Source organism: Pristis pectinata, chromosome 3, assembly GCF_009764475.1.
Source record: "Pristis pectinata isolate sPriPec2 chromosome 3, sPriPec2.1.pri, whole genome shotgun sequence".
NCBI classification, from domain to species: domain Eukaryota; kingdom Metazoa; phylum Chordata; class Chondrichthyes; order Rhinopristiformes; family Pristidae; genus Pristis; species Pristis pectinata.
In genome coordinates this window covers 79,347,228-79,371,259 of record NC_067407.1, presented here as the reverse complement: position 1 = coordinate 79,371,259, position 24,032 = coordinate 79,347,228, and the positions used below count along the sequence as shown (strand labels likewise).

Sequence of the window (24,032 nt, the reverse complement as noted above, 5' to 3'; positions counted from 1 at the left end):
CGCAAGTTGGGAATGTGGCCGCGATCCGAGTTTCAGCACGGAAGAGGATGCCTGCGGCCCTGCAACAGCTGGTAAATCCGTCCTGCCGGTCTCCTAGACACTCGCTTGTATGTACGGGCTGTACTGTACGTACATCGGGTGCTAGTAAGCTGAGAGGGGCCTGTAATGGGCAGCACAGTGGCGCAGCAGTTAGGGCTGCAACCTCACAGCTCCAGCAACCTGGGTTCAATCCTGAGCTTGGGTGCTGTCTGCACAGAGTTTGCACACTCACTCTGTGGCCTCGTGGGGTTCCTCCAGGTGCTCCCACACCCCAAAGATGTGCTGGTAGGTCCAGTGCCTATTATAAATCACATCCGGTGTCAATAAGTGGCAAAAATAATCAAAGGGGAATTGACGGGCATGTGAGAGGGAATAAGTTGCAGGGCTGTAGGGGAATAACAAGGGGAATGGGACCGATGGGGTTGCACCCCTTTCCCCCCCGGAGCTAGCATGTACCCAATGGCCTATTTCTGCGTTGTTATAATACTAACACATCAGCTGTATTGTAAAGCAGAGGCTTGTGTTTGCAAGTCCCATTCCAGGGAACTGAGCACATAATCTAGGTGTGCACTCCCACTGAAGTACAAAGTATGTGCTTCACTGTTGCAAGCACTATCTTTTCGGAAGAGGCATTAAACTGAGACCCCTTCTGACTTCTGAAGTGAATGTAAAAGATCCCTTTGTTGAAGAACAGCAGGGGCCTTCCTCCCTGTAGGTTGCTTAAATCTGCTCTTCAGCCAATATTATTAAAAGCCCATCATTTCGTCCCTTGCGTTACTGCTGTTGGCAGAACATCGTCACGTACATATTGAAGTTGAACTGCAGTTCAACCAGGATCTGACTGAATGTCAGAGAAGGTTCAAGAAGCTAAATTACCTACGCTGTTCCAGCATGGCTTCCTGCCCATTATGTTCATTGGTTCACTTATACAAGTGCAAATCCTTGTCCCTTGCCTTTGATAGGCTGTCAGCAACACACAAAATTCTCAACTGGACAGCAATGAGGGAAATGTACCCTCTGACCTTAAACAGCTTTAGCCTGGTTCTGAACAGATTGGGGACCAGATTTCAACTGCAACTGACCTTCTGTATTTGGCTGCTTGTCCTTTCCTAGGTCCAAAGCTGTATCCAAAATAAACAAGTCAGTGAAAATCAGTGCAGTAAGAAAGGAGCAACACATGAAGTGAAACGTGGATCCAGCTCATTGGTGCAACGTTCTTCTTAGAACAGAGGCTTTCAGCAAGCCCCCTGGACCAAGGGAAACCCTGTTTCAATGGGCGTACCAATGAATCTTTTTGAAAAGACTTGATCAACCCTTTTGCAACAAGGTTCATAGGAGTCAACCCTTTTACAACAAGGTTCATAATACAGTTATCTGCTTGTTATTCTTGTCATATTGCTTAGGGGAATCAAAGACTATCCACAGCAGAAATTGGAAAGAAAAGCTCTTCATCATCCAAATTTAAAAATTCTAGCCATATTAAGTAAGCAATGCTTCCCGAGATACAATTACCATCACTCCCTCAGCTGTTTTGCTTTGAACAGGTGAGTCAATATTGGACCTATCAGCTGTCTGAAATCCTACACAGACCCTCTGTGCTTGCAGCAGAAGATTTCTCCCCACCCCCACTGCCAATTGCAGCCCTGTATGCTTTCTTCAGTTCACTTTTGCCTTCCAACCAGAATCTTTGCTGCAATAGAGATGAGTATTGCAAAATCAACACTTGTATTATGGATCTGTAGTATAATATACGTACTTTGCTGTAATAAAGATCAATGATGCAATCACAGATCAGTATTGTAATGTGGACTAATGACATTACACGAATTAGTCGTGTAATTAGAGTAATGCTGTATAATTAATCCATATCGCAAAATGGATTTCTACTGTAATATGGACTAATGCTGTAAAATGATCCAATGATGTAATTTGGAAATGTACTCTAATGTGGAGCAATGCTGTATTTATAGATTTGTACTGTAATGTGGACAAATGCTATGCAATGTATATGCAATATGAATACGACCAATTATGTAATGGGGATCGACACTGCTGAACACATCGATGCCGCAAGATGAATGAATGCAGCAGTAACATCCTGGGGCTGGGATGAACGACCTCCAATAACCACGACCACCTTCCTTTGTGCAAGGTACTACCCTACTTATTGGAGTTTCCCCTTGATGCCCTTTGCCTCAATGCCTCACTTGGCTAAATGCTGCCTTGATGTCAAAAGGCAGTCACTCTCAGCTGACCTCCAAAAATCAGCTCTTGAAGTGGCTTGGACCAGTTCCACAATAGGGATCAATTTTGAATATGATAAAATACTCCAGTATGGACCCATGCTGTAATACTGATCCATAAAGCAATAAACACTGATGGTATTTTGTGCATCCAGCTTGTTATACAGATCAGCGTTGCCACATGGACTGGCATTGTGATTATAAATCACAAAACTAAGACATACTGTACCTATGCAGTATCCTGATCATTACTGTAAAATGGAAAGGTGTCATAATGTACAGCTGCTATACAGCTCCATGTTGCAACATCAATCAATAACTTGCTCATTATTAGATGGCATCTCTGACCTGTTATTTACAGGGCTGACAAATTGGGGATGCATGTTTGACACAGCTGGGAATGTGTATTGTGAAATAATTGGCAATGCCAGAATCCTGACTCAAACCTTGTTTGAATTATTCACAGTATCAAGATTGTTGTGGATCCCCATTTGCTAAAGTTTGCAGTAGGTCCTCAACTAATTGGATACATTCACTAAGGAGTTCATAGATGAAGCCAGCATTCCCAATGTGTAGCTAAAAATAACCCACATAAGAATGGATAATAAGGGCAGATAGAGGCAGAATAAATTCTGAAGAACATCAGCAGAGAAAGAAAGCAATTTCATTTCTGCAGCATCTTTCACAACCCCAGGATATCCCAAAGCACTTAACAGCCAAAGTACTTTTGAAGTGTGAAATATAAACAGTAAATGCTGGAAAAATTCAGCATGTCACATGGCATCCGTAGAAAGAGGAACAGTTCTGATAAAGCAACACACAATCTGCTGGAGGAACCCAGTGGGTTGAGCAGCATCTGCGCGAGGAAAGGAACTGTCGATATGTAGGGTTTCAGCCCGAAACATCGACGGCTTCTTTCCTCCCACAGAGGCTGCTCGACCCACTGAGTTCTTCCAGCAGATTGTGTGTTGCTCCAGATCCCAGCATCTGCAGTCTCTTGTGTCTCCAGTTCTGATGAAGGGTCAGGGACCTGAAACGTTAACTGTTTCTCCCTCGATAGATGCTGCCTGACCTGCTGAGTACATCCAGCATTTTCTGCTTTTACTTCAGATTTCCAGCATCTGCAATTTTTCTCAATTTTCATTTACTAGCCACTATTGTTATACTGAGAATGTGGCAGTCAGTTTGCAGATAGCAAATGGCCAGATAATGTTTCAGTGATGTGTGTCACTGACACTGACACACTCCCTCACCGTTGCACTGGAATACTAAATTATGTGCTCAGAAGATGCGGGAGAACACAATGCACTGGGAAGCAATTGCTCGGTGCCATCCCTACCATTGTCAGGAAATCCACTCTCCTCAAAGCAGCCCGAGTCCCACGGAGAATGTCTCTGCAGGTCTGAACCAGCAGTCTTAATAGAATAGTGAGGCAAAGTCTCCTGGGAAGCACATTCACCCGCCAGATCCTTGTCACTGTTACCTGTAGGAAGGAAACATCAAAGGGCAATTAATGCTGAAAGCACAGCCACCACAAAGGCCCTGTAGGGAAGGACCACAGTCTAATGCCCTACAACCCCCGAGGGGCTGGGGCCTGTGTAACAGCCTCTCAAACCCATCAATGGTGCATTGTTAAAGGAGAAGGCATTGACACATTGTAAGAGAATGTATTGAACGGATGATGTATTGAATTTAGAGAAAGACAATATATATTGTATACATCATAAATAAAGTACATTTTTGGAAAAATTGTTGAGAAAAGATCAAATGTAAATCAAAACAAACGACTGCGGAAACCTCAATTAAAATTGGATTAAACAGAGCTATAAACAAAATACGCTGAAGATGCTCAGCATGTCAGGCAACACCTCTGGAGAGAGAATTAATGTTTCAGGTTGATTGCCTTTCATCAGAACGGCGCGTGTTCTGTTGCAAGGTCACCGCTTCAACATGAACTCTGTTTCTCTCTTTGTAGTTGCAGCTTGACCTGCTGAGTAGCTCCAACATATTTTGTCTATAGTCCCAGCACTTTTCGCTGCTTTTTGCTCCACGGAAGTAGCACTGAAATTCTTCTTCGTTATATATTGAGTTTCATTTACTTCACATTAGCTGCTCCATTATAGAACATAGCACAGTACATCACAGGAACAGGCCCTTCAGCCCATGATGTTGTGCCAAACTAATTAAGCAAAGGAAGCCTAATTAAACTCATCCCTCCCACCTGAACATGACCCATATCCCTCCATCCTCTGCACATTCATGTGCCCAAGAGCCTTTTAAACACCTCTATCGTATCTGTAGTAGGAAATGTTTCAAGTATTCTTTGGCACCTATGGATTGGATTAAGCCAGGCTCGAATTTATCTTTTGGATTAATGATGTGAGCAGTTATTCTTTGATCAACTCCTTCTTTGCTCATAGTTGTTGTGAAAATTAAGTATAAATCTGAGCTTGTTTCCAACAGATCAATAATAAACTCCAGTAGATCAGTGGAGTGTGTAAGGACCAGGGCAGTGTGTTTAGGCCTATGCAATTGGCCTAAAATTATACTCAGGAATGTATTTTTTTAAACCTGAAAAGGTTTTTTAGTTTAGTTAGAGGAATAGCTGGAGCCAGTTATGTGCAGTTGCAATCCCTTGTGGGAAATCCTAGACACCTCATATCCCCACAGTGGCTATACATGCAACAATAACTTCAATTGCTTGGGCTCATCTAAGGACTTCTGAGTTTGAACAAACTCTGGTCACACTTTTACGTGAGCTAAAGTGTACCTTCCAGGTGGTGGTTCAGGAGTCACAAGAAAATTAGGCAACAATTCCTTGGGAGAGAAACAGGGATCATGTTGGCATTTAAATAATAGTAAGATGGTAGATGAAGCAGCAAGGGCTAAAGGGATATTGGAAAAGGGCAGTCACATGAGATTGGGAATGTATGCATGGAAGGACTGAATGATCAACACCACCGTCTGGAAGTTGCCCTCCAAGCCACACATCATCCTGACTCGGAAATACATTGCTGTTCCGTCACCGTTGCTAACAGCATTGTGGGTATATCCACACCTTGTAGGGCTGCAGTGGTTCAAGCAGGCAGCTCACCACCACCTTCCCAAGGGCAATTAGGGATGGGCAGTTAAGTGGTGGCTCAGCCTGCGAAGTCCACATCCCTTGAATGAACATTCAAGACAGAATGGCTCGTTTCCGTAAAGCAACTTCTATGGAAATATATGTAGTCAATACAACTACGAAAGCACCCCGCACATTCTGAGAATAGACAACGTCAAATTCAAAAATAAGGGCCAAATGGGAAGAGATTTTATTTTGCAGATGGGTCATTGGAAAAATCTACAACTGAATAAATTATCTGAGGACGGAGAATGAAGGACAGTGAGAAAAAAGGGAGAAGGGATCTCGGGAAACACCGATGGGACAGGTCCACAATGCTGACTAGCATCCCTCCGTGCTGCAAAGTTTAACAATCACATTGTGAGAACACTTCCTGAAAGTAACTGAATTTTCAACAGTACCAAGAATCCAAAAGATTTCTTTCTTTTAATTATATCAACTGTGCAGATACAAGAATAAAACCTAACAGATGACCCTTTGTATTGCCTCAAGCGCATTACTGCAAACAAAGGTGCTGGTCTTACTGTCGTAGTCATGCAGGAGTTCGACAGCCAGCAGCAGCCGGGACCTCTGCTCTGGTTCCAAGATGTTCAGCTCGTCCAAGTCCTCCTCCTGCAGCAGCTTAAACGTGTCCAAGTCCTCGTAGCCATTCAACAACAGAGTTGGCATGTGTTGCTGGAAGTGGAACAAACACAACAGAGTGACGGAGACTAGGAAACGGTCAAGTGGGATAACAGGTCAAAGACCCTTCTCATGGGTCTATTTAATTAATTGAATTTAAATTCCACAGCATTGCAATGGGATTTGAACTCGTGTCTCTGGATTTATTTGTCCAGGCACTGGATTACTATCTGCTCAGTTAACCATGCAATTGATATTGAGTAACTAGACTTTAAAAGGTGTTTGATAAATTACAACAGACCGACGAGCAAAACTGAAGCCACAACAGCTGCATGGATATAACAGGGGTCAAGGAGCAGAGGGTAGTCAGCAGTGATAAGCATTCAGATGAAGAAGTTGTAAACTGGTGCTCCATCGGGATCAATGTGTGATCCATCGCTCTTCTGCATATACGTCAACAATTCGGGTTTGATAACTAGGCATAAATTTAAAGTTTATAGATAACCTTAAACTCAGAAGTGCAGTTAACAGAAAGGAGGATCGTAATAGTCTTTAGGAAAATGCAACAGCAAACACTCAGCAGGTCAGGCAGCATCTGTAGAGATTGAAATAGAGTTAATGTTTTGGATCCATGACCTTTCGTCATTTTTTTTGTTTCCCAGGAAGACATGGACACATAGCGGATGAAATTTAATGTGGAGAAGCACAAAGTGATTCATTTTAGCAGTAAAGTGAGCAACACAAATTAAATGGTGAAATTCTACAGGGAACACAAGTCCAGGAAGACCCATACTAGTGGGGTTACAAACGCAAGTCTTTGAACATGCCGGGACACAAAATCTATTAAAAAGGCAAGGATTACTTGATTTTCTTTTAAAAAGTGCAAAAAGATGTACCAAACCATTATAAAACACTCTTTAGTTAGCTCAAGAATTGTTTGCTACTCCAAGAAGCATAGTTAAGGAAAGATGTCAAAGACTTAGTGAATGTCCAGATGAGATTTACTTTTTTTTTTGATATAGCAGAAACCATTTCCACAGCAGAAAGCTCCCAGATTAGACTTGAGGCAGAAGAATCAGAGATGACATACGCACTACTTTTGGCACAGCAAGTTCTTTCATACCTGGAGTCTACAGACTGAAACAGATTTAACAACTTTCAAAAGGATGTCGAATAAATAATTCAAGGGGAAACATGTTTGGAGGTTTGGGAATGAGCAGGGCATATATCCAACCGGATATGGCCGAACGCCAAATATCACAAGACCCTAATTTTAACATATTCAGGGATCTCCTGCATATTTGAGTTGGAGCACCAACCATCTTTCTGAAGGTCCTTTCCAAAATTTAATTGAGTGAGGAGTTTGTCTGTGGCTGCAATTTGTCTTGTTGCTGTGGTGTTGAGAGTAATAGGCTCCTAATGATGACAGGAGGACCACTGACTACAAGGTGGGTACAACACTGCAGAGGTCCTAGTGAAAGGCTGTCATATCTGCTTTCCAGTGTTAAAGACTCTGTCTAATGTTGACTTCCCTTACATGGATTCAACCTTCTTTACTCCAAAGTTAGGAAATCATTCAATATCGTTCAGCTGAAGCAAGTTATGGAACCAACCTCAAGGTCAAATCGCTGGAGCAGCTCCTGAACAGTTTGGGGTTTGGGGTGCTTGCCTCCCCGTCTCCTCCTCCTCGGCCTTTTTGGCTTTTCCACTTCATCGTTCACAACATCCATGTAGATGAACTTAAATGTTCCCACCTTATTGTTCAACAGACCCATCCACGTCCCTCCTGGGGGCTTGCTGATTATATCTATAACGTCACCTTTCTGTAAAACAGGTTGACAGGATTATTATCTTCTGTTAAGTGTAAAAGTAACAGAAGTAAATGCAGAGATTGCATTTGAAATGTGTACCTTGGAGAAAGAAAGACCTCGCATTTATACAGTTCCTTTCATAACATCAAGACAATCCAAAGAACTAATACAGTTTCCTAAAGCGTAATCACTGTTGGAAAGCAGCAGCCAATTTCTCTATGGCAAGGTCCCACAAATAATTCAGGGATATGAATGAATACTACAACCCAACATCCAGGTACTTAACAAACCACATATAGACCAATTCCTCACAGCCTTTCCAGAGCTTGATGGAGCATTCAAAACCCACCTAGTTGGGCTCAGTACCATTCACGACATAGCTTTACAATTCCCGTCCAAATATAGAGAATCATTATCTGTGGGTGACACAGCGACATGGCTCGTACAGCTACTGCCTCACAGCTCCAGCGACCCAGGTTCAATCCTAACCTCCGGTGCTGTCTGTATGGAGTTTGCATGTTCTCCCCATGACCGCTTGGCTTTCTCCCAGTGCTTTAGTTTCCTCCCACATCCCAAAGATGCGTGGGTTGGTAGGTTAATTGGCCATTGTAAGTTGCCTCCAGAGTGCAGTAAGTGGTAGAATCTGGATGGGGGTGGGGGTGTTGGTAGGAACGTTACAGGGAAAATTAGTAGGGAGTGGGATTGTTCTGTGAGGCGGCATAGACCCAGTGGGAAAAAGTGCCCTCCTTCTGTGTTGTAAGGAAATAACTACTGGCAGCAGTGTGGTTACAGATGTCTCAGAGCAAAGTTGCCTGAACTTTTGGTCCATTTTAGGTCAGGGCAGCAGAGCATCAGCTGAAATGGTGTTTGATACTTCTGTATACCTGACGTGCAGAGGCATGGAGATTAATGAGTGACGTTGAATGGCGAAGAACTCTTCTTTATTGTCACTTGCATTGCACATGAGAACAGAGTTCATCCAGAGCAAAGTTCACTTATGGCTTTCCCTGAAGAAGTGCATGCTTGAGGCCTTCCCAAACTGGTAGGAACGTGAGGGATGGGAATGTGGAGCACAAAACCTTCTGCAGATCCAGAGATCCCAGGAAAACGTAAAGAGAGCAAAAACCTTTAGTGATTGTCCCAATCCCTTTCTATCCAAATCCCAAGATCTCCCATCATCTGCCTTATCACCACTACCCCCACCTAACCATTATCTGCACAGAAATATTAAAGGCTCAACAATATGATTTTTCTGTTCCAATATTATGAGATGAATTTGCCTGAACCCCTCCTATGTCACTTGCCTAACCTCTCCTCATCTCTCCAATAAGCCCTCTCTCCCATTCCCATCACACAGAGAATGGTTGATATCTACAACGCACTATCAGTGGAGGTGGTGAAATCAGATACAATTACTATGTTTAATAGGCATTTGGACCAAAAGAGAAAGCATAGAAGGAGCAAAAAACAAACTGCTGGAGGAACTCAGCAGGCCAGGCAGCAGCTGTGGTGGTAGAGGGATGGTCGATGCTTTGGGTCAAGACCCTGTGCCAGTCCTTCACCACTGCTGTCAGTGGAGGTAGTGGGAGCAGGAACAGGTACATGAATGAGCAAGGCACAGAGGGATATAGAATTAATGAAGGCAAGTGGGATTGGCAATAGATAGGCGTCATGGTCAGCATTGGTGCTGTGGGCTGAAGGGCCTGTTGCTATGCTGTACAACTCTGACTCCAAAAGGTGTACCCAAATGATACCAATGTTAATGAGGCTCTGTTATCTGGAGAGACTGGAGAGTTTGGATTGTCCTCCTTAGAGAGAGATAGCTAAAAGATGTGAGAAACAAAAGGACTGCATATACTGGAATCTAGATGAAAAACACGATGATGCTGGAGGAACTCAGCAGGCCAGGCAGCATCCGTGGAGAAAAGCAGGCGGTCAACGTTTCGGGTCAGGAACCCTTCCTGTAAGTTTTGCTAAGTTTCATTGCCAAGTGGGTCCGTAACAAGGGAGCACAGATTTAAAATATTTGGCTAACTAACTAGAGGGTAAATGAAAAGAAATGACTTCACACAAGGTTTTTATTACCTGGAAATGCAGTGGAATGACAGTCCACAGGAAAGGTAATTGGAGATATACTTGAAGAGGCCCAATCTGCAGGGTTATGGGCAAAGATGGAATGTAGGATAAAGAACAGGCACAGGCTTAACAGGTTGAGTGGGTCCCTTCACCTATAAGATTCTACGATCCTCAGCAAGGTCACTTCAGCAGATCCTCATCATTCTGTGATTCCTGCCACCGTGATCAATGGCAACAGCTACAGGGATCACCTCCAAAGTAGCACACCACTTTGCATTGTTGCTGGGTCAGAATCCTGACATCACCTGTGTCATCAGAGGAACAAGTAGTTCAAGAAAGACAAAAATAAGATGTGGTATGAACCTGCTACTCTCTGACTTGAAAGGCAAGTGTGGTACTAGTGGTTTGTGCCTGCTATCTCTTAGACCCATCACCACTTTCTCTGGACAAGTGGGACCAGTCCAAAATGTGGTATTATTTCAATCTCATGAACAAATGGCACCTCATCATGTGATGTTACAGATCATTTACCTCAGATAAAAGTGATAAAGTTCACTTTTTAACTGCCTGAAAGCAACAGTCAATCCATACAAAACTAATGACACTGTGTCAACAAATATTATGCAATTGGTGGGCTGCTTTGGACTTCTGAATCTTGATAATAGAACTGGCACTTCATAAGTAGGTCTCACAATCTTCTGCCTGACTCAGCTGAAACAAAATCTAATCAATTTGGATTTTTCCATTATCTGAACCAAGGGAGTGTTTCATTATGTAATCTCTCTCTTTCTCAGTCCTGATGAAGGGTCTTCAACCTGAAACATTAACTCTGTTTCTCTTTCCACAGATGCTGCCTGATCCACTGAGTTTTTCCTTCATTTTCTATTTTTATTTCAGATTTCCAGCATCTGCAGTTGTTTTTGTTGATTTTCATGTAATATTGAGTCTTTTTCGCTGTGTCTCCTCGACTACTGGACTTACAGAAGGCACTGTGCTATGTTTAGTTTGGAAAACTATGAAACTTTTTCCCCTGCGAAAGAGTTAAAAAACTAACACATTAATTTGGAATCGCTTTAATTGCATACATTAATGTGTGCTAATTCACAGCCCTAATTAAAATGGAAAGTGGATTAGCTAAGAGAAATAAAAGAGCAGGAATAAAGTAAAAAACAAAGAGTTTGACAGGCTGTTACTTGTGGGGTGCCAAAGGGATTAGTACAAGGGCATCAGCTATTTTCATTCTATATTAAGGACCGAGAGGAAAGGACAGTGTAATCTATTCAAGTTTGCTCACAATGCAAAGTTGATGGGAAACTGAACTGTGCAGAGGTTGCTAAATTGTTTAGTGCTGGAAATGGATGTTGGGTTCACAATTCATGTTCAACCCACATCCATGTGACCCAGTTCAGGATGCACACAAAATTGATGCTGCAACATTAGTGATGCGATTCCAGCAAAAGCGAGATAGTGCATAACTACGGGGCCAAATTTCATGAGGGACTTGCATCACGTCAAGTTAGTCTGTGATGGTTAAATGTCAAAAGGTTTAACGTGGCACTAAATGGTGGTGCAAGCTATTCCACATCTTACTGCATGACGTATGAAACCTGTTGATACTGGCACCCTACAGAGTTCTGGGGGTCTTGATGAGCGAGGATGGGAGAGAGGAGGTCCCTCATGCACAAGAAGCCAGGAAACCGTCCCCCACTCCCCCCCCACGGGCACAATGAAGAGACACTGAAAGGAGGCAGCATTTGTGACCATGAGGAGTCAAGTGTCAAGGATGTGAAACTGTAATAAATTTAATGACCTCACACATACACTCAAGCTCAGTCAACGTATTAAATGCCAACCCTCATCAACACCGCACCACAGAAAAGGCAAGTGGTCACTGCCAACAATTTCTATCAAACAGACGTGTCACACCTTGACACATTTACCTCACCCACATACTCAGCATCACAGGCTACTCAACTATGGGAGGCACATCAACAAAGCGGCTGGCAGTCATCACATACTTCCTTTCTCTTGCAGGACAGGGTGACACCGATTAGGAGGGGAAGATGAATTTAGTTTTCCCCAAGATAAAGGACCTCTGAGACCTCCCTCATGCACTGTTGTGCCGCAGAAAAACGTCCCCTCTGAGCGCATCAAAGGAGCTGGAAGCAGAGAAGCTGACTGCTCCCGTTACCCTCAATGCCACTGGCAAAGTGGTCCAAGCTCTGCTCTGTGACTGTACATTTTATGTCCATCTGTGTGGAGAAATGAAGACCCTCATGTACTTCTGTTTGTAGAGGTGCACAGGGGAGGACTGCTCACAGCAGACCCTTCATGGACAGGGTGTCCTGCTGTGGGTCCTTCTCCCCACTCCTCCTCCCTCTACAGGCAGCCCTGGTCTATGAGCTCTTTCTTTATTCTCCAGAAGAACTGTCAACAAAGTCTGTGAAACTAAAATTCTGCAGATGTTGGAAATCCAAAATAAAAAGATAAAATGCTGGAAATATTCAGCAGGTTCAGGCCGCATCTGTGGGAAGAGGCAAAAAAGCTAAAGTTTCAGATAGAAGTGCACCAAAATCCATGTCAGTCTAGGTGGCATTCAGAAGGCTGGGTGATATTTCACTGCCCATCACATCATTCCCTGTGGTCTTCAGAAACTGTGACAAGTTCTCCAAAGACCAAATGAAACTTCTCCTAGTCCAAACCTCACATAATTCAATCATCAATGCACACACAATAGTGCAAATCAGGAATGGAGGTACTTTTTCCGTTGCTAAGTTCAGGGTTTTCCATCTATGTTCAACATATGGCATTAGCAGTTTGGCATAAATGGCACTGTATCATCACCCACTGACTGATGTCATGGTCTGCCCATTCTGCATAGTTCTGACACGCACTGCTCGAGTTATCCACCTTACACAAACAATGCAGGATGTGCCAAAAATGTTGCCAAGTCAGTTCGGAAAAATCGGAAATGATCTAACTAAAAGATTCTGCAATAGATTGTCTAGGTAGTTGTTAAGAACCTGCTTCTTCTGGTTGTACTATCTAGAGTTATGGGACATTGCCTCAAGGAAAGACATCAGCCACTTTGGAGCAAAGCGAGGAGAAATTTATTTCCATGTGAGTTATGAACATCTGGAATTCACTACCTAGAACGTCACTGAGCATGCTCCAGCTGAGGTTTTTGGACACAAATGGAATCAAAGGATTTAGAACTCAGCTGGGAAAGTGCACTTAAGAGGGAAGATGAGTTATGATCATCCTGAATGGTGAAATAATTATAAGGGGCTCCAGCTGTCACTGATCTACAGTAACTTTACACTGGTCCACCTACAGGGGTCAGTGCTGGACCACTGCTGCCCCACATAAAACAAGTGAGAACATGGATACAAGAGGGAATATTGTTAAATTTTACCTAGGATATTGAAAAGGTGGGGTTAATGATGAAGATAACCTTATTTCCATATGACGCAGGAGGAGACTATTTCAGCCCCGAGTCTGTGTTTGTTTTCAGAACAATCCCATTCCCCCACCGATTGCCCCAGTAACATGTTCTCCCCACATTCCTGTCAACTCTCCCCAGATTCTAAAACTCACTGGCACACTGGGGGCAATTTACAGCAGCCAATCAAACTAACAACTTCTACGTCATTGGGATGTGGGAGGAAACCCACCTGGTCACGGGGAGAATGTCAACACCCCATACAGATGACATCGGAGGTCAGGATCAGACCCAGGTCATTGGAGCTGTGAGGCAGCAGCTCTACTCGCTGCGCTACAGTATCACCCACTGAGAGGACTGCGCGCACCTTCAGGAGAACGCAGATTAGTCGACAGGACAGAATAGTGCTAGATGAAATTTAATGCCGAGAAATGTACACTAATACCTTTCAGATGTAGAATGAGGAGGGCATCAAATGGAGAAGAGGAGAAATGTAATAGTTTATGTGCAAGGTCACGGATAATTTAAAAATACAGCACAAGAAATACATGGTCTTCTACATGAGGGTGAAATGATGCAAAACATATACAAACCATGAATTAGGCTGCAATGAGAATACTGCGTACAGTTTTGGATTCTTTTCCTTGTCAAGAAGGTAAAGCGGAATGAGAAGGTAGAGGGGAGATTCTGTGCGGCAGTACTTGGGATGACCTTTATGTACGGGGAGAAATCTGAGCACCTGTGGTTGCCTTGGTGACAGCAGGGGAGATGTGACAAAGGAGCTCCAAATTATGAGGAGTTTTTGAACACATTGGTAGGGAAAACCTATTTCCCTAGGTGATCCAAGAATCCACAGCACAGAAGCAGAAACCATCCTAGTTTTTACAAAGAACCCTTAAGGGGAAAAAAAAATGTAAAAAGATCAGGAGAAATGAATTGTTTCAGCTCCAATACTGAAAACAGAAAATGCTGGAAATACTCAGCAGATCAAGTAGCACCTGTGGAATGAGAAATAGAATTAATGTTTCAGGTCAAAGACCCTTCATTGGGAGTGGGAAAGTGAGAAAACAAGTTAGTTTTAGGTTGCAGAGGGTTGTTATCCTGTGAGATTCTGTGATTTGTTCCCCTTCCCCATTACACAGAATTATCACTAGTCTGTGGTAAAAATGATCAGCTTTGGCGAAAGGAGTTACTTAATCCTTGACAGGATGACATTGAGCTGGATTTTCTTTTAATGTCATAGTCATGCAGCATGGAAACAGGTCCTCTGGCCCACCATATCTGCTCTGATCATCAAGTACCCATTTACACTAATCCCATTTTATTCTCCCCACACTTCCCCCAGAGTTTCTATCAGTCAACTGCACACCGGGGGCAATTTACAGCAGCCAATTAACCAAACAACCTGTACATCTTTTGGGATATGGGAGAAAACCGGAGCACCCAGAGGAAATCCACGTGGTCACAGGTAGAACATGCAAGCTCCACACAGACAGTGCTGGAGGTTAGGAGTGAGCCTGAGTCACCAGAGCTGTGACACAGCACCTCGACCACTGCGTCCCTCACTAATTTTACTGCACTGGTTGATGCGTTGATAGAAATGCCGATTATGCTACTTACATTGAAGTGCATTATTGAAGAAACAGTTATTTAGACCAACTGGTCCATGCAGGCATTTATATTCTCTTCCAGTTTCCTCCCATCCCTATTTCCAGGTAACCTTCATCGCTCACACATTTTCCTCTGAGATGTAATTCTAAATCTTGCCTGAAGCGCCCTTGTGGTAGAAAGTTCTAACCACCCTCGCAAGGATAAATTTCTGAACACAACAGTTCATTTGTTTTAAGTCTCCTCCACTGTGTTGAGCTCAATCACTATGAAAGGCTTGACCTCAGACTGGTAGGCAGTATCACCAGAATACAGTGGGCACCAGCAGTAATGAACAACAAAATGGTGGAGGCTGAAAGGCAGTAACACAGTCAATCGTAAAATGGGGTGGAAAAGAATTCAGGAGAGGGATCCATTTCCAGAATCATCCAGCACTGATGGCCAAGAGGGGAAGCTGGTTGGCCAGTTGCTTTGTGAAAATGGCCTCCAGAGCGGGTCTCACGGACAAAGTGAATTCTCCAGGATGACCACGGAGGTGGTTTTAGCAGTGAACAAGTCCCCAGTGCGGGTAATGCAATTTGGCAAGAAAAGCCCTGGACATGGAGATGAGTGGCTCCTAAAATCTAGTAACGCACGGCTCTATAACGATCTATTGATGGCCATTATCTGGGGATGGGAGACTCAGTCAGACAGATATTATTAAACATTCCATTAAGCATTGTAAATTTTTTGAACGTATGCATGTCTTTGGATGCATCCAAGAAGTACACAGATAAAGTGAAGGTAGACTCGGAGGTACCTTGAGTTTCAGTGAATCAGTGTCGTATGGGCTCGGAATAAAATCAGTGTGGACTCTCGCCCGGCCACAGAAAGGGCCCTGGTAGGCGGATTCCTCCTCCTCCCCATCTTCTGATTTCACACTCTCTCTGTTGCTGGCTGACGAGTCTGTGGTACTCACTGTTTGACCACCTGAAACAGAGCAAGAAGAGGTGTCAAAGTGCACAGCAATGACAGCCCAGCTTCCTTTCCCAAAACACTTGTACTTGCTCTAAACCATGCAAAGTATAGCTGTATTCTCTCCACTTGGTCTAACTTCCACCCCCTTGATCCTGGGGCCAATTCCTGTCCTGCACCATCCCCGCACCACCTGCACACCACCCTGACCCTTCCCTAACATCCACACCACCCGACTGTGGTCGGATTCTTTCCCCCCTTTTTTCAAACTCCACCATCTGGGCTCTGATCTCTCATCTCCTGTTTTGATTATCTTCTCCTTGACCACTCCCCCTTCCCAGCTCTGGTAGCCCAATGCTTTCCATCTCCTCCCACCCACCCCCCCCCCCATACACTATGGTCCAATTCACCCCTATGATTTAATTCCACCCTCCCCCACCCTGGTTCAGATCTCCCTCTTCCCCTCACTGTGATCTGATTCTCTGACCTCACCCCTGCCCTTCATTGTCCACTTGTGATCCAAATGTCCATCTTTCCATTATGGTCCAATCTGTACCCCTCCTCTTCACCTTCCCAGTTGAGTCTGATTCCACCCCCCTCCCCCCCCACCTTCCTGTTATGGTCCAATTTCCACCCCCCACCTCCCCATTGTGGTGCGATTGATTCCCCCCTCCCCATTGTCCAATCCCTCACCTCCCCTTGTGGTCACTTCTCCCCCCTCCTCCCTCATGGCCTGAACCTTCCTCCCACCCCAGTGATCCGATATTCTCCCTTGCCTAATTTTATGAAATTGTAACAGAGAAGAAAGCGTATGAAAGCTAAATGAGAAAGAAATAGCAAAGTTTCAACAGGTATATAGAAAGAAAGAGAATAGCAATAGTAAATGTCGGTCCCTTAATGGATGTTACCCAATGAATTAATAAAGGGAAAGAGAGAAAGGGCAGAAATTCTAAATAATTATGTTGGATTGGTCTTCATGGAGAGATGACACGAAAGACAATCTCTATCACTACAGAAAACATACTTTGCAAGCTAACGGCCAACAATTCTCCTGAATCTGATGGCCTGGTATTAAAACAAGTGGCTACGGAAATAGTGGATGTGTAGGATAGTGCCAATGTAATGCCACTATTCACGGAATACAGGGGACACAAAGCAGGGAAGTCCTGGCCAGCTTGCCAAGCATTGGTCACTGGCAAGATGCTGGAATCCATTATTTAAGAGTTGAGGGCAGGATATTTGGAACATCACATGTCAATCAGAGTCAGTATGGTCTTATGAAAGGGAAATTGTGTTTGACAGATTGTCTAGAGTTCTTTCAGGATGTAACATGCAGGATAGATAAAGGGGAACCAGTAGAGGTTGCGTATTTGGATTTCTAGAGGCATTGGAGAAGGTGCTACATAAAAGGTTGCTGCACCGGACTGAATGGGGCTAGAGGTAATATATTGTCAGTTACCAATCCCCTCTCCATGCCACAAAACAGAGGGTTGGGATAAATGGGTCATTTTCATATTTATAGTCTTGTGGTGTATTTCAGTGCTGGGGCTTCAACTATTTAAAATCATGAAGGTACCAAGTGTACTGTAGCCAAATGTGCTGATGATGCAAAGCGGGGAAGCAAGTTGTGAGGAAAGGGTGGAGTTTTGAAAGGGATATGGAAAATTTAAGTTACCGGTCAAAAATACAGGCAAAACTATGTGGGGTTAGGGAGTGGGTGTTGAGAATAGGGTTAATGTTAGGAGGGGAAGTGGAGCGAGTGTGGGGAGATGGTTGGGGAATGAGAAAAGCAGAGTGGCCCAGGAGAGGAAGCAGGCCATGTAAATGCCCAGGGCTGGGAAGCCCCTAGTACTTTGCCTGACAGAATTTAGACTTGAAAACAACCCAACTCTATTTGTACTTTAAATCATCCAAATGGTCGAGGTGAAACTCAACAATTTACTTCTCACATCTATGAATGAGAAACTTTGAAAGTATTGTCAAATCTGGATGGCTATAACTTCCCCCACCATCCCCCACTCCAATTAAAAAAAAATCATACAAGGGAATGTGGGGCTTTCCAGGCCACATTTAAGTGAACCAATCCAGCCCACTCCCATAATTTCACTCTCCAGAATATTTTGTTTTAAGAAGGTGAGTCAAGGACAATCCCGCAATCTTGGCAACCCCAGACGAAAGATGGAAGTCTTCTTACTCATTGAGCTCTGGCCACTCAAGGAACTCCGCAGACTCTCCACCGAACCACCGCCTGCCAGCTTGAGCCTTGATCTGTCAGCTGGGTCGGGAAGCTGGGCAGTGGGTGGCACTACGTCAGAGGTCAACTGTGGGGAGAAAAAGAGGGAACAAACAGTTTCAGTAACAGAGCCTCCTCCATTTCTTGTTTCTTCTGCCCCCTCTGGGATAATTGGTAATTAGTTTATTATTGTCACATGTACCGAGATACAGCAAAAAGCTTTTGTTTGCATGCCATCCAGACAGATCATTACATACACATCAAGGTAGTACAAAAGGGAAACAATAGCAGAATGAAGAATAGAGTTTTACAGTTACAGAGAAAGTGCAGTGCAGGAAGACAAAAAAAAAGTGCAAGGGCCACAACGAGGTAGAGATCAAAAATTCATCTTTATTGTACAAGAGATTCGTACAAGAGTCTTATAACAGCGGGATAGAAGCTGTTCTTGAGCCTGGTGGTACATGTTCTCAAGCTTCTGAATTGTCTACTTGATGGGAGTGGGGGAGAAGAGAGAATGACCGGGGCGGGAGGGGCCCTTGATTATGTTGGCTGCTTTCCCAAGGCAGTGGGAAGTGTAGACAGAGTCCATAGAAGGGCGGTCTTTTTTTTGTGACCAACTGGATAATCTACAGGTTACTCTTCCTGATGACCTTATAGTGCTTGCTGACCCTGACGTCTAGGATAAGGTACAGAAAATCACTTATATGTAACCTACCACTGAACTTCCACCTTTATCATACCCTGGCAAAAGCAGGAAATACATGTAGCTGAAATCCACACTCCCTACAACCAGCACAGGACCTCACAGCAGGATCAGCTCCTAACCACTGCTTCTGATGCAGGTCACACCCTAACTTTGAGCTCCATACTAACAAATATGATGATAATATGCAGGCTGTGCTAACTGCATGGCTCAAAAGGGAACTATTATCAGAGGCTGGCCCCACCCAAAACTATCCTGCATGATTTAAAAATAACCTGCATTACTTAAAGCCATCCTACACTTCTTAAAGGGAAAGAGGTGCACTGTGCTGAAATGGGCGGTGGAGGTTTGTTGTTGAACAAGCTGTGGCAGTGGAACACAATGGGCTCCAAGGACTCTGAGGCCTCAGTGGAGGTGTAGAGACATACTCTATCCACAGGAGGGCAGCAGAAGGCCCGGAAAAACTTGGACAGCAGCGGGATCAGATAACCACAGTTGTCAATGGAAGGAGCCGAGTCCCAAGGGGCTGCTTACAGTGCTGCAAATAGTTCAGTGATCTCACATGCAGAGCCAGGTCAGTGAATGCAACTCCCACCAACTGCATTGCAGCCTCAGCAACTGCTGAACGAACCACACTGCCATCACTCATCGCCCCACCAGTTCTATCAACCAGGGTTCATTCATTCATCTCACCCTCAGGCATGCCTTGATATCCACTCCTCATTGCTGTAAAACCATGGCAACCACGTCAGCCACAGAGACTGCACAATGCTCACTAATGCACTTCCCTCCCTCCCGTAGGGGGGTGCTGCTGCACAAAACCAGGAGGCACAACCTCTACTTGCCCCTGTGGAAGAATTGGCGCTGCCATCATTGGAGCAAACAGTGCCAATGTCACATCAAGCAATGAGGCTAAAACTATGGAAGACAACAGTACAGGCGACTCCTGTGTTATGGGGTTACATTCCTAGAAAACGGTCTGTTTTGCGGTTTTCCATAACCCGTAGTCACGTCACCTGCACATGCATCAAGAAACGCATGTTAAATAAAAATATTTATTTGTTTACATTTTATTCTGTATCTCAACTTTTTGGGTAGTGATCTATGGATTCTTTAAGGGCAAATTTCTGTTACCCAAACAGCCGTATTGAAGGGGTCCCCTATATTCGCATCCTCTTCCTCCTCACCTCCCACTTCCTTACAAGCTCACATTCGCTCCATATGATCTTTCCCTTGGACACTTCTCCTTTAAGATGTTCAAAAACTGCAAACTGGTCAAAGAGAAAAGGTGAAAGAACAGGCAAGCAGTGAGGATGAAGAGACACTGTGGTGATTTAAATTTATATCCAGCTGCAAGTTCAGCCACAGGCACCACACACAAACTTGAGAGTAGCCTTGGCGGGGGGAGGAGGTATTCACATGTGTGAGACACTGGGCAGGTTGCCAGCTCCCTGAAGGTTGAGGTCAGACATGATGCAGAGGACACAGAAGAGCATTTTGACGGGGCAACCTACAAAAGATGGCTAGTGGTACAGGTCACAGTTATGGGCATGGAGTCAGGCAGCAACTTTGCAGGGAGCTTGGAGCCCATTCTTTCCAGTGGTGGCCAGTGCCATTAGCACACTAGAGTCACGGAGTCATTCAGCACAGCAACAGGCCCTTCGGCTCACCGAGTCCCCGCTGGCCAAGCACCCATATACATCAAATCTACACTAATCCCATCACTATTCTTCCCACATTCCCATCAACACTCCTGCCCTCCCCTGGTTCTACCGCTCAATGACACACTAGGGACATCTTACAGCTACCAAGCAACAGTCCCTTTGAACACAAGAGGAAACCGGAGCACCAGGGAAAACTCAGGCAGTCACAGGGCGAACATACAAACCACAAAGACAGTACCCAAGGCCAGGATTGAACCTGGATCACTGGAGTTGTGAGGCAGCAAATCTACTAGCTGTGACATTGTGCCGCCCTCATGGAGAAGAGGGAATGTAGCATTTGTAACTGTAAAATGTCCCTATGCTATCCCTCCGTTAGTTTTCACAACAGGATTGCTCTTGAGATATCAGATTCCCTTGGACTGAATTGGGCTTGAAGTGGTTGGTCAACCTGGTCCTCTTTCTAGGTTTGTTCTTAAGTGGAAACCGGGACTGAAGCAAAACCTCACAGATTACAAATCAGAGACCTTGTTTTACGAATGACAACGTCATTGGCCATATCTTGAGCGCTTGCACTGAATCCTTCCTCACACTGCCCAGAGTTAGAGGTTAACTACTTAACAACCACCAAACCAAAACCTGCCACCTGTATTTATCCAGCTCCTTTGATAAAGGCCAAGACACTTCATGCGCAGACCGAGAGAGACAAGATGCTGAGGCAAGGAAGGAGGAATGATCCCGAGGAGGCTACACTTGACTGACAAGACAACCTTTGAAAAGGGAGTGGAGAAGTAGTTGAGTTTACTTGCCTGGGGAGTGGTGGTACCGCTGTACGTCTTTGTAATCTTCCTTCTGACCGTCTCTTTTACTGACTTGACCTTTCTGCTCAGTGATTTCCGTGAATTTGTGGGGGACTTTACTGTGCCCCCCTTCTCACTGCCGGGGCTGTCCTTACAATCACACTGCAGGGGCAAAATAGACATTCTCAATTTACACCAACAGAACTCCACACACATCTCCCTTTTCCAAGAGGAGTGGAAATCAGGTCAGGCTATAATGTAAGTTTTTCAGCGGGTTAAAAAAAAATGCATTGCAAGTGGGAGCTAAGAAATCAGATGGAGATATACAAATTGCTTGCTCCCACATCTCAAAGCCACCACATTTCCCCAAAACAGCTTCATTTTATGAGAATAAAATCCGTTCATTATGCTGATGAGAGCCAGATGTGGAGCAATCATCAAATGTTAACTCTGTTTCTCTTTCCACAGTTGCTGCTGGGTGTTTACAGCATCTTCTGTTATTATTTCAGATTTCTACCATCTGTAGTTCTTTGATTTTTCATTAGCATTTGCAATGATCATGTTACTGGACCGTTAATCCAGAAGCTTTGCACGCATAAGGCACAAAAAGCAAATTCAAATCCTGTTGCGCAGCATGAAGATTTGAATTAAGTTTAAAATTATCTGAAAACACAAAACTGGTAACAGTAACAAAAAAGTCCATGAGGATTCTTGTAACGAAAACCCAAATGGTTTACCACTCGGAATGAAAACCAACCTGTAAGTGACCCCAGAGGTGGAGGACAGAAGTGAACAAGTTTCTCTTCATTTCACTTCTGAGTAGCTGATACCTTGCCCTGAGCCCTAAATTCTCCAGTAAAGAAACAGATTCAGCCATGTAACCTGTCATCTCTTTTTGAGTCTTGGGTGTTTCATTGTGATCACCTTACATTCTTCTAATCTCCAATGAATGGTAATCCATCCTGTCAAATCTCTCCTCAGAGAACAACCCTATCAACTCAGAATCTATACTGCACAAACTACCATACAAGTATATCCTTCCTTCAATGTGGAAACACAAACTGCACATTGTATTCCAGGTGTGGTGCCATTAAAGTCCTTTCCAACTGCAGTAAAGCTTTTTTGTTCATGTACTGTAACCTTTCACCATTTGCCCTCAAGTGCCTGTACCTGTGCGTCTACTTCCAGAGTTTCACGTACAGCACACCAAAATCCTCCTGAATATCATCTTTCGAGGTTTCACCATATACAAAATATTCTGTTTTGTTATTCTTTACACAAAACTGAATAACCTTACACTTCCCAAATTACAACCCATCTGGTATCATCTTGTCTACCCAGTTAACCTGTGCATATTCTTTTGCAGAATCTTTGCTGCCTCTTTACACCAGAGCTTTCCAACTAGTTCTGCATTATCATCAAACCTGAAGATTCCTTACAATCATGTCTTCTCATGTTATAACCCTAAATAGTTTATGCCTCAGCACTGATCCTTATGCCGACCATTGGTAACTGCCTGCAAACCTGAAAACGATGCATTTAACTCTACTCTGCTTTCTACCATTTAATCAGTCCTCTGAATATGCTCACATACTGCCCCAGTCCCATAAAATTATTTTCAGTAACTATGTTTCGGATAGCAGTTCATCAAATCTCTCTTGAAAATCCAGATATACCAGATCCATTACCACCCCCACATCTCTCCTCAATGTTGAACACTGCCACTGACATAAGTTATAATGTGGTGCAAAAAACTGTAATTTAATCTCATGCAAGATGTGTGCGTGTGTGTGTGCGTGTGTGTATGTATATATATACACACACACCACACTTATACACATTTAAATGTAAAAGCACCTCTTGCAGGCGGTTCCGGGCCCAGATTATGAATGGGCTGAACAATATTAGAGGTGAGTGTGGGAGTGTGGAGAAACAAAAGTAGGTGTTTGGGTGAGCAAGGAAATGGGACCAATTTCGACAGCCCTTCAAAGAGCCGCCACAGGTATGATGGACCCAAGGACTTCCTATACTATTACTATGATTCAATGCCATTAATTAATTATACCCCATCTTACCCCAGACTTTCCACTTACCCCATGTTGCTGAGCTGCAAGGCTCCTGCACACCTCACTGTCAGTTGGTGAGTAGGGAACCTTGTGCGACTTGCCTTCACTGCTTTCTGAGTCAGACGACTTTTTCCCTGATTTCTTTGGAGGCATTATGGCACTGATATCAGGTGATATGTGAAGAGGCTTGAGAAGCTTCTTCCCAGTCTGTCCTTCCAGACTACTGGGAGACGAGGAGCCACAGGGCGTTGTTAAGGGTGCAGGATCTTCCACAGTCTGTTTCTGCAGCAATTCGTTTAAGCACAGCTGTGTCTTGCTGCCCTTTGGCCTGAAAAAATTCAGCGATCTTTCATCCTGTAGAGACTCCACCTGTTTGCTGCAGGTCCCATCGCAAATGTTTTCTAAATGGGCGAGAAGACAACAAGAAAAAAAGATTAAACTGATTACTTGACAATCTGAAGCAAGCGACCTACACAGTGACACGGAAGCAGTGAAGGAGGTTTTACGAATCAGTTCTCCCACGTAAATGGAGGATAGGTATTCGCCCGCACAAAATCTATTTAATTAACACAAACAAACGTGTTAATTATTCAAAAAAAACCAAAGTAAGTTTGGTGAAATGTTAAACAAGTTTTGCTTTGCATTACAATCTGG

The 24,032-nt window shown here is 44.0% G+C and overlaps 1 protein-coding gene across 5 annotated transcripts in view; it reads right to left on the bottom strand.

Annotated features, from left to right (window-relative positions):
- Positions 1-24,032, bottom strand: part of sash1a (SAM and SH3 domain containing 1a) — a 107,577-nt gene that overhangs the window by 6,282 nt on the left and 77,263 nt on the right. For 3 of the 5 annotated variants that reach the window (XM_052012444.1, XM_052012448.1, XM_052012446.1), the window contains exons 10-17: positions 23,406-23,779; positions 21,322-21,474; positions 18,110-18,236; positions 15,761-15,930; positions 7,638-7,847; positions 5,928-6,078; positions 3,622-3,765; positions 1,122-1,160 (exon numbers count right to left, since the gene is read on the bottom strand). In XM_052012444.1, coding sequence (XP_051868404.1) covers positions 1,122-1,160; positions 3,622-3,765; positions 5,928-6,078; positions 7,638-7,847; positions 15,761-15,930; positions 18,110-18,236; positions 21,322-21,474; positions 23,406-23,779 — 1,368 coding nt within the window. The remainder of the gene's footprint in view (positions 1-1,121; positions 1,161-3,621; positions 3,766-5,927; positions 6,079-7,637; positions 7,848-15,760; positions 15,931-18,109; positions 18,237-21,321; positions 21,475-23,405; positions 23,780-24,032) is intronic. The other 2 variants (XM_052012445.1, XM_052012447.1) reach the window with 1 other exon arrangement.